General features: G+C 34.1%; 2 protein-coding genes across 4 annotated transcripts; one reads left to right on the top strand and one right to left on the bottom strand.

The window, feature by feature from the left end:
• Window positions 1-1,597: 1,597 nt before the first annotated feature.
• Window positions 1,598-11,404, bottom strand: LOC148200107 (uncharacterized). Of its 3 annotated transcripts, XM_088114542.1 has the most exons (3): window positions 11,156-11,404; window positions 7,734-8,703; window positions 1,598-1,834 (listed from the first exon to the last, which is right to left on the bottom strand). In XM_088114542.1, exons 2-3 carry the CDS (start codon window positions 8,698-8,700, stop codon window positions 1,791-1,793), a joined length of 1,011 nt encoding a protein of 336 aa, XP_087970668.1. In that variant the 5' UTR covers window positions 8,701-8,703; window positions 11,156-11,404; the 3' UTR covers window positions 1,598-1,790. The 3 variants fall into 3 exon arrangements, 1 of the variants encoding a protein (XP_087970668.1); XR_015786338.1 differs by lacking the exons at window positions 7,734-8,703; window positions 11,156-11,404 and adding an exon at window positions 3,806-4,118; XR_015786337.1 differs by lacking the exons at window positions 1,598-1,834; window positions 7,734-8,703 and adding an exon at window positions 8,948-9,184.
• A 1,471-nt stretch (window positions 11,405-12,875) lies between these two features.
• LOC124849065 (UDP-Glycosyltransferase superfamily protein) lies at window positions 12,876-15,123 on the top strand. The gene is made up of 2 exons (XM_047326917.2): window positions 12,876-13,499; window positions 14,046-15,123. Exons 1-2 carry the CDS (start codon window positions 13,007-13,009, stop codon window positions 14,918-14,920), a joined length of 1,368 nt encoding a protein of 455 aa, XP_047182873.1. The 5' UTR covers window positions 12,876-13,006; the 3' UTR covers window positions 14,921-15,123.
• Window positions 15,124-18,455: the final 3,332 nt, after the last annotated feature.

The following is an 18,455-nucleotide window of genomic DNA, read 5'->3' as shown; positions in this document are numbered from 1 at the left end:
AGAGATCCAAACGTATCTCATTCTTTTTTTCCCTTCTAATTTTAAAACTACCATCTCCTTAAAACACAATAAGTAAAACTTGAATTATATTTTAAAACCGTGTGAGAATGTTCACTCTATCAATAGTTTCATTTGATATATATAATATTAAGTGATTTTCTTTAAACACTATATTAAAAGATAAATGATATTCAAAGTAAACAAAAACTTATTTTACTTAAAAATTAATAAATGATCCTATCATTCTCAACCACTGCCTGGTAGGATCCAATTTTAAAAGAAGAAACACAATTTGATCAATGACACAAAATTTGAGAAAGAAATAGAAATTAGAAAAGGGCTAGTGGATTGGTGCTAAATGACAAACACCTAATTTTTATAATTTGTAACAAATATAAATAAAATTTGCAGCTAAATATATTTTTCATTCTAATATGCATAACATACCTTATTTAGCTGATAAAAATTATTATATGTATTCTTTGTTTCATCTCATATTTCAAATAGTAATACTTGATTATTTAATAATGCTTTAATTTATTTGGTTTCTCACACTTAGAAATTAAAAAATGTATTTTTAAAATTAATAATAATTATCATTTATCTCAACACAATAACGTAATAAAATACAGACACAAACGAGTTTTATTAACAAGTTTCTATTACTTTGGATAACTACGTACCATCGTATAATTTTTTTCTAGTCGATTTATTGTGTACCAAATTGAATTAGTTTATGCATGAAAGCGAGATTTGATTATCTTGTTTAATGGAGAACAAAATTGTACTGCTAAACTATTTTTTTATACGAATAATGCTGATTATATTATATATATGATTAAATTAAGTGAAAATTGAAAGCAATGGCAACCCAACAACAGTTGAATAGTTAAAATGGTCCCCTATTTTCTCTTTCAAGTTTTGCAATTCAGTTAAAAATTTGAATCTTCCATCATAATTTTATATTTTATTTTCATCTATTCAAAGTTTATAACTTTTTCTAATTTGAATGATTACAAATAATGTCGTCGATATTTTATTTATCTTATAATTAGGATGACAGTAAATAGGACAATAGATAATAATTATCATTCTTTGTTTTATAGGACACAATTTATGAAAACTTGTTCTTTTGTATATTACACATTACGTCATAAAACTATAAGCACATATAAAAAATTGTTAAAATTCATTGATGTTTAGGAATACTTTTAAAAACAAACAAACACAACCATAATTTATATTTCATAATATATAATCCTATAAGAGTTATTATGGCTTTATATATATATATATATATATATATATATATATATATATATATATATATATATATATATATATATATATATATATATATATATATATATATATATATATATATATATATATATATATATATATATATATTCAAAATACTTCCAAGCACAAGTTATCTTTAAACATACTCATTTTTGTGATAAATGAAGTTAAACAAATGTATATTCAATTCTTTTACGTGATAATTGTATAGTAATTAATTGTTAATTTTGAAACTAGATATGTACATGTAACACCCCGATTTAGGCGTTACAATTTATATTCCACAAAATACATATATAATTTTTCTTTAACAAATTTCAACACCCATAAAATATTAAGTTCTTTATTACAGCACAAGTCTTCTGAAAATAAAAGTCCACACAGTTCATAAACTTCTGAAATTTAAAATTTCTCACAGTTCGGAAATCAAACACAGATTTATTTTAGAAATTCCCCATGTCTCCTTTTCCCCACAGATCTCTCATCTTCTAAGCAAGTCCAGAACCATCTGCTAATTCATCTGATATAGTTTCTGCTCCCGTATAATATCACACATTATACGATCATCGCATTCACATGCACAAACACAAACAGTAGGGTGAGCTAACCGATTCAAGAAATATACATCATCCACAATCTTACTAACATCACAAGTGTGGTAAATCAGTCAAATACATGTATCTCAAACATATTCAAAAACCAACTATTACACTGATACTTTATAATATTTCTCCAGTCAAAATCATTAGTCGATTCACTAGAGTCAATACAACATATTATTAATCTGCCTACTTACCAAAGCACAGCAGTCAACAATCCTTCTGTCTACTTACCAAAGTAGTATAACCATGATATACTGATTACTTACCAAAGTAATCTAACAAGGTGATTTTTATTATCTACTTACCAAAGTAGTACAACAAGGTGATATTGTCTACTTACCAAAGTAGCACAACACAAGATCTTCTGCCTACTTACCAAAGTAGCACAAACCAAGTTCTTCTGCCTACTTACCAAAGTAGCGCAGCAAGACAATACTGTCTACTTACCAAAGTAGCACAGTATAGTTAATCTGCCTACTTATCAAAGTAGCACGATTTATATCGTTCTTTTTATCTCTTCATTCATCATCTCATCCTGCCTACTTATCAAAGTAGCGCAAATCACCCTGCTTACTTACCAAAGTAACGCAGACCCAACATCTTCTTGCCTACTTACCAAAGTAGCGCAAACCAAGTTCTTCTGCCTACTTACCAAAGTAGCGCAGCAAGACAATACTATCTACTTACCAAAGTAGCTCAAATTAACCAAATTACCTTTTTCAACATATTATTTATCGACGATCTGAACCAATCAAACTAATCAACAACATGTTTAGATCATATGGTAAGCTTTTCAGTCCAATCCAATGGTTAATGAGGCGGAAATCATCAATTTTGTATAAATGATCCAAAAACATAAATTAACAATATTGAGATCCCTGAGAAGATACGAAATTAATATCTCTAATTCTGTAACTCCGATCTAAAATCCGAACGGTCGAAGTATGCCACTATCTCTTAGGATCAACATACTAAAATTTCAGATTAATCTAACGGTTATCTAAGTAGATATGGAGATTTTACCGAGGTAACTCAGAGACAGAAATTTAAGTGGTTCTCGGTTAAACTCAAAATGCGAAATGAATTCCTCTAATCTCATACATCTAATTCCAAATCTGAACGGTCAAGATCACTTAATATGTCTTATGAACTACATACTAAAGTCTGGGCTCAATCTAACGGTAAATGAAATATCTATGAAATTTTTACCATAATAACTTAAGAACAGAATTGCAGTGTTCATCAAATATTTCAAACTTTCGAAATTTCTTTCTCTAAACATAGACCTTCAATTCCAAATCCGATCGGTCAAACTGTAATAATGTATTCTAAGAATCATATATCCAATTTTCAAGTTGATCTAACAGTCCCATAAGTCAGAATCTATATTTTACCAAGGGAACTCAGTAATAGAACTGCAGGGGTAATTAATTCACTCAAACATGTAGGATATATATCTCCAAGTACAGACTACTAATTGCAAATCTGAACGGTCAAAGTGTATTAATATGTCTTAGGGATCATATATCAAATTTTGAGGTTGATCTAACGGTCCAATAGGTCAGAATCAATATTATACCGAGACAACTCAGTAACAGAACTACAGGGGTAACTAATTTACTCAATCTTGCAGGATTTATTTCTCCAATTACAGACTTCTATTTTCAAATCCGAACGGTCAAAGTTTAGTAATAGATCTTAGGATTCACATACTAAAATTTTAGCTAAATCCAACGGTGAAAACAATTAATAGAAATTTTTCACCACAGTAACTCGAAAATGAGAGATTATAATCTTGAAAACCAAATTTTACACAAGTCAATATATAACTACCATTACCAATTTTAACACATGCATACTCATATTCATGATCATAATCAAGAAAGGATTAGCTCCCCTACCTCTTCTCCTTGCAAGAAATTCTTCACTCTTGATGTTCCTAGACCACACCTTTGCTTGATTTCACTCTCAAATTCAAAGCAAATTCTAACTTAAATCTCTCTTCTCTTTTCCTCCTCTCTTATGGCCTTAATAAGTTTTTATAAAGAAGAATAAAGCATCCCCGTATGCTGCTTGCAATAATACAATGCAAAGAAAAGAAAAACAACAATTGAAAGGGATGGGTCCCCTTTTACCAAAACATGCACCCATGTTTTACGGGAATCATCAACCTCCATGATTCAATATTGTCTTCTTCTTTCCATATTAGTAGTAATATTTTTTTTTTAATTTATAATTATGTCCCTCCTTTTAACCAAAGATGGCCAGAACAAATTGCATCAAATTTAAATAATTAACACAAGAAAAACCAAGCTAAACAAAATGGTAAAAAAATACAAACAATAATCTTTATCTTACATATGAATGCACACCATAATTAATTATTCAAAACCACAATATTCATAAAATTATTTTGATTTTTCTATGGGTCTTACATTCACCCCAACTCCAAAAATTTTCGTCCTCGAAAATTAAGATGTTACCCAAACAAATGAGGGTATTCTTTTATCATATAATCCTCTAACTCCCATGTCATCTCTTGGGTTTCCTCGTTCCAAAGCACCTTCACTGTACGAATTTCCTTTCCCCGTAACTTCTTTGTTTGAACTTCTAACACCCTTATTGGTCTCACTTTGATAGTAAGATCTTCACGTACTTGAATGTCATCTGTTTCCAAAACATGGGTCGGATCAGAGACATACTTCCTTAGCTGCGACACGTGGAACACATTATGCAAGTTCGCCAACTGTGGTGGTAATGCTACCTCATATGCTACTGGTCCAATCCTCCTAAGAATATCGTAAGGACCGAGAAACTTTGGTGACAACTTCCTTGATTTAATAGCCCTACCTATGCCGGTAATCGGTGTCACACGTAGAAACACATGATCTCCTTCGCTGAATTCAAGAGGTCTTCTTCTCTTGTCTGCATAAGATTTTTGTCGACTTTGTGTTGCACGCATCCGGTCTTGTATCAACTTGACTTTTTCTGTCGTTTGCTGTAATAACTCGGGACCTACTGAAATTGTTTCTCCATCCTGAAACCAGCACAAAGGTGTCCTGCACCTTCTCCCATACAATGCTTCATACGGTGCCATTCCAATGCTCGCATGAAAGCTGTTGTTGTATGTGAACTCCACCAAAGGCAATACCTCACTCCAACCTCCCAAATGATCCAATACACACGTTCTCAGCAGATCTTCCAATGACTGAATAGTCCTTTCAGTTTGTCCATCTGTTTGAGGATGATATGCTGAACTCATTCTTAACTTTGAACCCAAAGCCTCTTGCAATTGCTGCCAGAACCTTGACGTAAACCTTGGATCCCGATCTGAGACAATGTTATTTGGTACACCATGCAATCTCACTACTTCCTGAATATACAACTCTGCCAATTTCTGCATTGACATTCTTAGGTTGATTGGCAAAAAGTGAGCACTTTTCGTCAATCGATCAACTATCACCCAAATGGAATCATGACCCTTCAATGATCTTGGTAAGTGAGTTACAAAGTCCATCGAGATGCTGTCCCATTTCCATTGGGGAATATCCAACTGTTGTAACATTCCACCTGGCCTTTGATGTTCTATCTTAGCCTTCTGACATACCAAACAAGAAGATACAAAATTTGCCACATCCTTTTTCATCCCACTCCACCAGAAAGATTCTTTCAAGTCTTTGTACATCTTAGTCATACCGGGATGTATGCTAAGACGACTCTTGTGTCCTTCTTCTAGAATCATCTTCTTCAACTCATCCTTTGCTGGAATGCAGACTCTATTTTTAAAACGAATAATACCATCTAATCCCAAATTGAAGTCTTTAGCTTGATTCGTTCCCAACAACTCCATTGTATCTTGCAGACATGTGTCTTCCTTTTGTCCCACTTTGATCTTTTCTAAGAAATCATTTGTGATCTTTAAATGATAACACCAAAGGTGTTCTTGGCTCAGCTGCAATCCCAAGTTCATATCTCTGAACTTCTCTATTAATTCAAACTCCTTCACCATCAAAGCTGACATATGTATTCGCTTCCTACTCAAAGCATCAGCTACAACATTTGCCTTCCCTGGATGGTACTGTAACTCAAAATCAAAATCCTTCAAGTACTCCATCCACCTTCTCTGCCTCATGTTCAACTCCTTCTGATCGAAGAGATACTTCAAACTCTTGTGATCACTAAAGATTTGAAAATGTGATCCGTACAAATAGTGCCTCCAAGTCCTCAGAGCAAAAACCACAGCCGCTAATTCGATGTCGTGCGTTGGATAGTTCCTTTCATGCACCTTCAACTGTCTCGATGCATAAGCTACTGGTCGCTTCTCCTGCATCAATACACAACCGAGCCCATGGTATGAAGCATCACAAAACACTTCAAAAGCTTTAGAAGTATCAGGAACTGCTAATACTGGAGCACTTGTCAACCGTTTCTTCATCTCTTCAAAACTTGTTTCACACTTGTCGGTCCATAAGAAAGGTTGTTCTTTACGAGTCAACTGTGTCAAAGGACCCACTATCTTGGAGAAACCTTCGACAAACTTCCTGTAATACCCAGCTAGGCCCACAAAACTTCTTACTTCTGTTACCGTCTTTGGACGTTCCCATTTTAGCACTGCCTCCACCTTCGTTGGATCTACAGAAATCCCTTTGGCAGAAATCACGTGGCCAAGGAATTGTATTTCCTCCAACCAAAATTCACATTTAGATAATTTCCCAAACAATTGATGCTTCCTAAGAGTTTCCAACACAATCCTCAAATGTTCTGCATGTTCCTCATGATCCCTTGAATATATAAGAATGTCGTCTATGAACACAACAACAAATTTATCTAGCCACAGTCGAAATATTCGATTCATGTAATCCATGAATATAGCAGGAGCATTGGTCACTCCAAACGGCATCACCACATACTCGTAGTGACCATAACGTGACCTGAAAGCCGTCTTCTGACTATCCTCTGGCTTGACCAAGATCTGATGGTAACCAGACCTCAGGTCAATCTTTGAAAACACACCAGCTCCTCGCAACTGATCCAACAAGTCATCAATTCTTGGCAGTGGGTACTTGTTCTTAATTGTCAACTTGTTCAGCTGTCGATAGTCGATGCACAACCTTGAACTACCATCTTTCTTCTTTACTAACAAGACTGGAGCTCCCCATGGTGACACACTCGGCCTGATAAACTTCTTCTCTAGTAGTTCCTCAATTTGTCTCTTCAGCTCAGCTAGCTCTGTCGGAGCCATCCTATACGAAGCCATAGACACTGGTCCAGCTCCTGGTACCAAGTCTATAGAGAACTCCACTTCCCTGCTCGGCGGCAATCCTGGTACTTCATCTGGAAAGACATCCTCGAACTCTTCCACTACCGGAATACCCGTCGTTTGAACCTTAAAACGTTTCTGCTCTTGAGCTACCAGTACAAAACACATGGCCCCATCACTAACATCCTTTAGAACTTCTTTGGTTGAGATCAGTTCTAAACCATCCGAGTCTGGAAAAACCAATCGTTGTTGTCCACAGTCAAGAAGAACGTGATTGGCGGTCAACCAATCCATTCCCAGAATTACATCTAAGCCTTCGAGAGGTAAGGAGATCAAGTTCACTTTGAACTTGCGTCCGTAGACTACAATCGGGCATCCAACACAGATCGAACTGGTTGAAATCTGACCCGATGTTGGTGTCGAAACCACCAATTCATACCTTAGATTACTCACCGGTATACTGAAGTCTTTCAAACAAGTAGAAGAAACAAAGGAGTGCGTAGCTCCGGAATCAAACAATACATGCACACATTTACCAAACAAAAGGCATGTGTCAAGGATGAGATTACCTGGCTTTGTAGCCTCTTCACCGGTCAAAGCGAAAACTCTTCCAGCTATCTTGGGCTTCACTCCTGAAGAACTTGGTTGTGGTGGTGCATATGCTATCTTCTTCTCAGGACAAACATGAGCGAAATGTCCTGGCTTGTTACACACAAAGCACCTCTTCTCTTCAACCTTCACTCCAGAGAGCTTAGGACAATCCTTCTTGTAGTGCGCACCACCGCATTCAAAACATTTCACGGCTGTTCGCATAAGCGGTTGGGGTCGCTGATATGGCTTCTTCCATGGCTTTCCTCTAATAAACTTGTCCTTCTGAGTCTTGTCAACTCGGTTTCGGTTCATTTCTAGTAACTCCACCTTTTTTGTCTTCTCAACTAAGGCTGGAAACTTCTTGATTTCAAGAGGTACAATCATTCTCCTCAGGTCATACCTCAGACCCTGCTCAAATCTTTGACACTTCCACCCTTCCGTCATGTGCTGACTATAAAAACGGATAAGATACTCAAACCTGTCGATATACTCTTGCACTGACATCCCACTTTGACGCAAGGCCAAAAACTCTTGCTCCCTTTCGATCTTGGCACTAGTAGGGAAGTACTTTTCCAAAAACTTGTCCTTGAAACTGTTCCAAGTAATAGCCTCTTCATCAGATTCCATCAGTCGTTTCATACCATCCCACCAGTACTCTGCTTCCTCTTTCAGTATGAAGGTTGCGTAATCTAGTTTTTCCTCATCTGTGCACTTGATCACATGAAAGATCTTCTCAATGTCCTTGATCCAAGCATCCGCTTTATCTGGCGTAGTCCTTCCATTGAACCTTGTTGGGTCGTGCCTCAAAAAGTCATTCAGCCTCGAATAAGTCCTCGGTTCCTGAGTGGTATGTTGCCTTTCCATTGCGTTGATCATCCGATCAACAGCCCGATTAAAATCATCAATTGGGGGTGTTTGACCAACATTGTTAGATCGACGTGCCATGTTCTACCATATACGTCAAAAGAAAGTAATTTAAACACAAGTCAAAACAATGCATATCTCTACCTTTCAAACCAACGCTCTCCAAAAGAGCTACAAAATAATCACAACAAATCACAGAGTCACACAACAGAAGTTAACGAGCTCACATCCCAAAAGCCCCAAAAGATTTTCGAAAATCATTGCTCTGATACCAAACAGTGTAACACCCCGATTTAGGCGTTACAATTTATATTCCACAAAATACATATATAATTTTTCTTTAACAAATTTCAACACCCATAAAATATTAAGTTCTTTATTACAGCACAAGTCTTCTGAAAATAAAAGTCCACACAGTTCATAAACTTCTGAAATTTAAAATTTCTCACAGTTCGGAAATCAAACACAGATTTATTTTAGAAATTCCCCATGTCTCCTTTTCCCCACAGATCTCTCATCTTCTAAGCAAGTCCAGAACCATCTGCTAATTCATCTGATATAGTTTCTGCTCCCGTATAATATCACACATTATACGATCATCGCATTCACATGCACAAACACAAACAGTAGGGTGAGCTAACCGATTCAAGAAATATACATCATCCACAATCTTACTAACATCACAAGTGTGGTAAATCAGTCAAATACATGTATCTCAAACATATTCAAAAACCAACTATTACACTGATACTTTATAATATTTCTCCAGTCAAAATCATTAGTCGATTCACTAGAGTCAATACAACATATTATTAATCTGCCTACTTACCAAAGCACAGCAGTCAACAATCCTTCTGTCTACTTACCAAAGTAGTATAACCATGATATACTGATTACTTACCAAAGTAATCTAACAAGGTGATTTTTATTATCTACTTACCAAAGTAGTACAACAAGGTGATATTGTCTACTTACCAAAGTAGCACAACACAAGATCTTCTGCCTACTTACCAAAGTAGCACAAACCAAGTTCTTCTGCCTACTTACCAAAGTAGCGCAGCAAGACAATACTGTCTACTTACCAAAGTAGCACAGTATAGTTAATCTGCCTACTTATCAAAGTAGCACGATTTATATCGTTCTTTTTATCTCTTCATTCATCATCTCATCCTGCCTACTTATCAAAGTAGCGCAAATCACCCTGCTTACTTACCAAAGTAACGCAGACCCAACATCTTCTTGCCTACTTACCAAAGTAGCGCAAACCAAGTTCTTCTGCCTACTTACCAAAGTAGCGCAGCAAGACAATACTATCTACTTACCAAAGTAGCTCAAATTAACCAAATTACCTTTTTCAACATATTATTTATCGACGATCTGAACCAATCAAACTAATCAACAACATGTTTAGATCATATGGTAAGCTTTTCAGTCCAATCCAATGGTTAATGAGGCGGAAATCATCAATTTTGTATAAATGATCCAAAAACATAAATTAACAATATTGAGATCCCTGAGAAGATACGAAATTAATATCTCTAATTCTGTAACTCCGATCTAAAATCCGAACGGTCGAAGTATGCCACTATCTCTTAGGATCAACATACTAAAATTTCAGATTAATCTAACGGTTATCTAAGTAGATATGGAGATTTTACCGAGGTAACTCAGAGACAGAAATTTAAGTGGTTCTCGGTTAAACTCAAAATGCGAAATGAATTCCTCTAATCTCATACATCTAATTCCAAATCTGAACGGTCAAGATCACTTAATATGTCTTATGAACTACATACTAAAGTCTGGGCTCAATCTAACGGTAAATGAAATATCTATGAAATTTTTACCATAATAACTTAAGAACAGAATTGCAGTGTTCATCAAATATTTCAAACTTTCGAAATTTCTTTCTCTAAACATAGACCTTCAATTCCAAATCCGATCGGTCAAACTGTAATAATGTATTCTAAGAATCATATATCCAATTTTCAAGTTGATCTAACAGTCCCATAAGTCAGAATCTATATTTTACCAAGGGAACTCAGTAATAGAACTGCAGGGGTAATTAATTCACTCAAACATGTAGGATATATATCTCCAAGTACAGACTACTAATTGCAAATCTGAACGGTCAAAGTGTATTAATATGTCTTAGGGATCATATATCAAATTTTGAGGTTGATCTAACGGTCCAATAGGTCAGAATCAATATTATACCGAGACAACTCAGTAACAGAACTACAGGGGTAACTAATTTACTCAATCTTGCAGGATTTATTTCTCCAATTACAGACTTCTATTTTCAAATCCGAACGGTCAAAGTTTAGTAATAGATCTTAGGATTCACATACTAAAATTTTAGCTAAATCCAACGGTGAAAACAATTAATAGAAATTTTTCACCACAGTAACTCGAAAATGAGAGATTATAATCTTGAAAACCAAATTTTACACAAGTCAATATATAACTACCATTACCAATTTTAACACATGCATACTCATATTCATGATCATAATCAAGAAAGGATTAGCTCCCCTACCTCTTCTCCTTGCAAGAAATTCTTCACTCTTGATGTTCCTAGACCACACCTTTGCTTGATTTCACTCTCAAATTCAAAGCAAATTCTAACTTAAATCTCTCTTCTCTTTTCCTCCTCTCTTATGGCCTTAATAAGTTTTTATAAAGAAGAATAAAGCATCCCCGTATGCTGCTTGCAATAATACAATGCAAAGAAAAGAAAAACAACAATTGAAAGGGATGGGTCCCCTTTTACCAAAACATGCACCCATGTTTTACGGGAATCATCAACCTCCATGATTCAATATTGTCTTCTTCTTTCCATATTAGTAGTAATATTTTTTTTTTAATTTATAATTATGTCCCTCCTTTTAACCAAAGATGGCCAGAACAAATTGCATCAAATTTAAATAATTAACACAAGAAAAACCAAGCTAAACAAAATGGTAAAAAAATACAAACAATAATCTTTATCTTACATATGAATGCACACCATAATTAATTATTCAAAACCACAATATTCATAAAATTATTTTGATTTTTCTATGGGTCTTACAGTACACATAGTATAGCTACCCACAATCATTAATAAATAATTTATAGTACAAGACTTTACCAAATCCTTTAATTATTGAAAAAGAAACAGATTCTCTCATGTATTTATTTGCAGAAGGAGTATTATTCGACACTAAAATTTTGGAAACCTTTTATAGCCATGCCTTTGCTATTTTTTCAAATCAAATAATGATATATAGATATGTTTTTTTATTTACTAACATATTCATAGTGAAGTGTATTCAATGTAGAAAAAATCATGCTCCTTTGTCATTGTATCAAACATTTGTCTTAGTGTTAGTTTTTTTATGGAAGCAGCACAATAATGTTCATGCAATGGACACCAAAAGTTAGAATCATCCATTAATCATTTATCAATAATTCCAAGAGAATATTTAAGTTCATGGCATTAATATGAATTGTACAATCATAATATTTTGTATTAAAATAGATTTTACATTTGATATTTTTATTTATAATTTTTTACTTTTTTTTTACCATATAATCACTGAGCTATAGACTAGACGGTCAACTGTTATTGAAACGCACGAATAAATCATTATTAGGACCGAATGGTCGAGGAATCGGATTGATTGGTCAATGCTCAAGGCGATTAACTATGATGTTGAATAGTAAAATATGATTACTAACAATTGAGCCGTAATTAGGCCGTTGCTAATTAAAAGTTCAGTCTAAAATCGTAAATATAAGTTTGAGGTAAAAGAGGTAAGTGATTTGCATTTACTGCACCATTAATATCTAAACTACCAAACGATGAGCTCACTTTAACATCGAAGTGTGTTTTCTGCATATACCCGTCGAATGGTTTGGACAAACTGTTACAAGAAGACTTAGAATTGAAGAAAAACTTTATACTCTTAATCGATCTCCATGACGTTTGGACAGTTGACCTCAACTTTAAACGCCAAAACATTTACAAATACAAAAATTTATTATTTTGTGCCCCTCTTACTCCATGGTTATTTTTGGATGTAAAACCTTTTTTAAATGTAAAAGTATCACTGTGTTATACTTTGGTGTTATGATGAGACTTTTAAGAATCAATTTTCAAATTACTATTCTTCCATTTTAAATCTTTCACTAATTTGTTGGTCATCACCCTTAGTTTAGAATAAATGGATTTTTGTTTGTTTGAGCTTCATGTAATATACATATTGTGTGTTCATACTAGGCTACAAGAACATGTCATGCCATACGAAGACAAGTAGTTGTAGACAATGGTAGAGTCAAATTCTCCATCCCCAAAGGTTTTCAAAATCTTAGTATACAAGAACACAGAGAATCTGCGTAGCAAGGAATGACAATAATGATGGTAAGGCCACATGTAATGGTTGTACCTTACCCAGCACAAGGGCATGTGATTCCTCTGATGGATCTTTCACTGATCTTAGTCAAACAAGGTATCAAAATAACATTTGTGAACACCAAAGAAAACCATGACAGGATCAAGAGTGCACTTCCATGTGGGGATGGTTTACTATCTCAAATTTATCTGGTGTGGATTTCTGATGGATTGGAATCCTCAGAGGAGAGGAAAAAACCTGGAAAATCATCTGGGGCAGTGTTGAAGGTTATGCCAGAGAAAGTTGAGGAGCTAATTGAATGCATCAATGGATCAGAAAGTGAGAAAATCACATGTGTGCTTGCTGATCAGAGCATTGGATGGGCACTTGATCTTGCAGAGAAGAAGGGAATTAGAAGAGCAGCTTTCTGTCCTGCATCAGCAGCACAGTTGGTGTTGGGATTGAGCATTCCAAAGTTTATTCATAATGGGATCATAGACAAAGATGGTGAGTTCATACTTTTCTGATTCTTCTGCAGCTCAAGCTTTTATTATTTGTTTCTTTTCTTTCTCAAAATCAAGTTACTGAGAGTTTCATGAGTAATCAAGTAGTATCATGCTATTCCATATTTATGAAGTCAAGAAAACAGTATTACTTATATGTAACACTCCTTTATTTATGAAGAAATTCCCAACACTTGTGAACTTCATAAATTGATGTTTTATAAGCTGCAATTAGCATATGGCTTAGCATAAAAATTTGCTCATAAACCCTGAAATGAAACCACAATCAGGATGTTATCATACTCATTAGAGGAGTTATAAGGTTAGCTTAGGAGTCAAGTTGGAAGAGAGAACAAGAGAAGATGTGGATTTAACTTCTCCCACCGACATTTAGGAATTACAAGATTGACTTAGTGAGTTTGAAAAAGATGGTAGCAGAGGTCGTGAGTTCAACTTCCTTCACTAATATAATACTAACAAGTAACATTTGTCGATAAAAAAAATCATACTCATTAGTATTCATGTCTTACTCAGCAATTTAATTATCCAGGAACTCCATTGGAAAAGAAAGTCATTCAACTATCCCCTACAATGCCAAGTGTAAGTACAGAAAAGCTTGTCTGGGTTTGTGTGGGAAACAAGACCACTCAGAGGCATATTTTTCAACTCATGGTAAAGAACATAGAGTCCATGAAGAAAACTGAGTGGCTGCTTTGCAATTCATCTCATGAACTTGAGTCTGAAGCAATTACTATGGCTCCAGAGATCATACCTATAGGGCCACTTCTGTCATGCGATCAATTTGGCCACTCTGCAGGCAATTTCTGGCCACAAGACCTATCTTGTTTGAAATGGTTAGACCAACAATCACCAAACTCAGTAATATATGTTGCATTTGGAAGCTTTACAAAGTTTAGTCCTCCTCAGTTCCAAGAACTTTGTTTTGCTCTTGAACTTTCCAACAGACCTTTCCTTTGGGTTGTGCAACCAGAAGAGTCAAAACTTGCATATCCAGAAGGTTTTGTAGAAAGGGTGGTGGAACGTGGAAGAGTGGTGGGTTGGTCACCACAGAAGAAAATTTTGATCCATCCTTCAGTTGCCTGCTTCATAAGTCACTGTGGTTGGAACTCCACACTGGAAAGTGTCAGCAATGGGATCCCAGTCTTGTGTTGGCCTTACTTTGCTGATCAATTCCTAAACAAGAGCTATGTTTGTGATATTTGGAAGGTGGGATTGGGACTTGAACCAAATGAGAGTGGCATGATCACACAAGGTGAAATCCAAAGCAAAATCCATCAAATTTTTATAGATGAACAATTGAAATCAAGGGCTAGAGATTTCAAGGAGAAGATTCATATTGGCACTGGACAAGGTGGTCTGTCAAACAAAAATCTAGACAGCTTCATCAGCTGGATAAAAAGTTGAAAGAGTTTAAAGTTAACAGCACTTGCTATAAATTTAATACAAGCATGCTTGCTTTCAGAATCCTTTTCTTCCTCCTTATGTGTTTCTGTCTGTGTTCCTTTACAATGACATTCTCTTTTTTCTTAGTTCAGTTGTATTATAATAATAAAATCCCAGAGACATGTTATCATCATGTACATTACATAATTTTTAACCATGAACTGACCTGCTATATGTTATGGATGCTGAAATTTATGCACTTACTGGTGTAAAAATCCCTCTCACTGCTAAATAATATTAAATCTAAGTGAAACTGAAAATCTGTCAAGTAGCATCTATTTGAATTCCATAAGATTCTGAGCATCTATTTGAATTTCATATAAATTGCTGTCTTTGCTTTTTTAAGAATTCAACTTTATTCTCTTCTCATTTCTAAAACATGTACATCATCCATTTTTTTTTGTTCTCTAATACCTACCTATCAATTGCTGATGTTGTCCAAAATTGACTAACTTGATTTCTTAACAAAATTGACTATGGATCTCCTTGATAAGCTTCTCATTAGTATTTCTACAATAAAAGATGAAACAAGTTTATTCATAAGTTAATATCGTGTTTGGTAGAAGCAGAAGGTCCATCAAAGACAGTATTTCCCCTTAATGATTTCATCTTGAAAATCTTATTTTTGAATTGATCCATCATTTGGGCCAAGATGACTCTAAACATTGATAAAGTTTTGAATCCTGAAAGAAGATCCTAATTTTTAAGAATGAACTTTAAGTCTAACTTAGTTTTATAAAATCAGTTTAGATGACAATTTGTACTAGAAAAACGGGTCTTATTTCTAATTGTTGTGGATCTCCAATACTATTTGAAGTGAGTCTGAGCTACATATATGTTTGATAGGCTAAATGGAAATCTCTTAAAACATTATATGACCAAACATCCCAACTTGGACAAACTATTATTTGGTCATACAGAAGTTTTAGTTCACTTCTTAAACTGTCACAAACTTTGTGCTTTCCAAATATCTCTGTCTAGTTTTTCTCAAATATCATTCTTCAAAGATGTTAGAAAGTTTCACATCTGTCTCAAGTCTTGGAATTTTGTGTATGGATATGTTTGATAACTTCACTCCTTACCAGATAGTTTTGAAGTGAAATTTGACAAAAAGTCAATCCCCTTTAACCCTCATTGGTGTGACTGTGTTGCACATAGATAGCAAAATTTAAAACTCAGCAATGACAACACAAGACAGAAAGAGAATTATGAAAAGGAAACAATCAGAAGTGATGCAGATTTTTCAACATCGCTGTATGAACTGAGGTATCAGTCCTCCCTGGCCTCTGTGGTGTGTGTTTCACTTTTTTCCCTTCTAGAGTGGTACAGGTTTGAAGAGATGTTAAGGCATTTGGTCTAGAAGGGACCACACAGCGTTTGATCTTTGCTTGGTGAATGTTTGAATCTGTTTCTTTTCTACCCTTCATTCTCTCTTCTATTTGTTTTTCATTCTGCATCCATAAGAACATCAGCATGTGACCTTACCTCATCTTCAATTGTTTCAACAATAATCTCCATGACTGTTTTAAGATCCCAAGATTTTTGCATCAATGATAGCCTTCATGTTCCTTTGTCTTTCATTAATCCAATGTGTCAAGATTCATGAACAGTCAATACTGAAATCTGGGTTCAATTTACGTAAAAGGTTAATACTACTTTTAATCACTGACATTATAGCTCTATCAATGGTAAGTTACTTAGTTTTGGAGTTTCATCTTACTATGGACAAAACAGTTACAAAGAGATAAGAACCCTTCTTATATAAGATTCATCAATTTTACACTTATTGTGTTTCTTAATCACAACAAAACATGGACCAAAATGAACCATAACCGGACCACTTTCATTCGTAAAACACGTGAATGGTTTCAAGAACGAAACTTCTACGCATGGTGACATATACATAGTGACAAAGTTCACAAATATATGGATACGTAAAAATGGGCCCCTCAAAGCATGGTATATGTATAGATCAAAATTTAATGCAGTTGTTCTATAAAAAAAAATTGCGTACAAATTAAAAGTGAAAAGTTTAGAAAAATTATATGATTTTTTTTACAAATTAACTTATGTATGAATTAATTTTATCTTCTGAAGTTTTTTCTTTTCTTAATTTTAAATTCTTAGTAAGAAAGATAATTGTTTCACTTTCAACGATATTTTTAGTGTTGTTAAAACGGGTCATTCAGTCCAACCTAACCCAGACCACCACGGGTTGGTCACTTAGTGAGCCAACCCAGCCCGGTCCGACCCACCACGAGTTGGCTACTTAGTGAGTCAATCCAACTCGATCCATTTATTAGTGAGTTGAAAATATTCAAACATGACCTAGTCCACCACAGGTTGGTGGGTTAAACGGGTTGCTTCGGGTTGGTTCACTGACTCATCTAATTATAAGATTTTTTTTTAAATAAAAAAACTACAATTTTTTTGTAATTTAAATTTAAATAATTTCTCTCTAAAATGATATTAAACTCCAAAAGACAATTCAAAATAAAAAGTTAATATACAACTCAAATATAATCCAAAAACAAACTCAAAAAGTGAATAAATGAGTTTATAATATGATAATTTTTGTATCACTTATCAATTTATAATACTAACATCTTTTTCTATACTCTCATTTACAATACAATAAGAAAATGTTAATAATAATATTAAAACACAAAATAATAAATAATTAAATTAAACTAGGTGGGTTGGTGAGTCAACCCTACTCACCATGGGTTAAACATGGGTGAGCTGGCTTCTAAGTGAGCCGGGTTGAAAATTGGCCTGCATAAAAAAAATTCATTTTTTCAAACCCAACTCAGTTTGAACTCATGGTGAGCCAAGTTGGCCCGCGAGTACTAACCCATTTTGGCAGCACTAGATATTTGGTAACATATATGTGTGATATTGAGAGATAGAAATTCAAACTCAAAATTATATATATAATTTTGATAGTACTCGATTCATATGTTTTGCATATTGACAATTTTTCAAATATATATATATATATATATATATATATATATATATATATTTGAAATAATACGAAATGTTGACGTTGAATCAATTATTTTTATAAATAAGATTCATTTTGTTAATAAAAATTTTAAATTCACTAGTACAAAAACAGCGTAACGTCAAATATTTTGGGCTTTCACGTCGAATTCGAAACCGACGTCATATCGGGAGACGTTAAATTGTAGTCAAATTTAAAAAATTCGACGTTAAATTAACGTCGAATTTTGTCAATATATGACGATAATCAATTTTTTGTTTTTTTAATTAATTGTGATCCTTTTTTAGAATTATACTAGACTTGAAAAGCATAAAAAAAAACAAATTTTAGTTTTTGGTATTTTATAAAGCATGACCTATGAATGTAGTATCAACATTAAACAACAATAATCAACAACAAACAAGTTCAATCAAACAACAACAACAACAAACAAGTTTAACAAAAAAACAACAAACAAGTTCAACAAACAAGTTCTTCAAAACGAAAATG

Source organism: Vigna umbellata, chromosome 4 (genome assembly GCF_029865625.1).
Source record: "Vigna umbellata cultivar VRB3 chromosome 4, Vumbellata_1.0, whole genome shotgun sequence".
Taxonomy (NCBI): Eukaryota; Viridiplantae; Streptophyta; class Magnoliopsida; order Fabales; family Fabaceae; genus Vigna; species Vigna umbellata.
The sequence above is the reverse complement of the archived record's forward strand: the minus strand, read 5'-3'. Positions and strand labels throughout refer to the sequence as shown.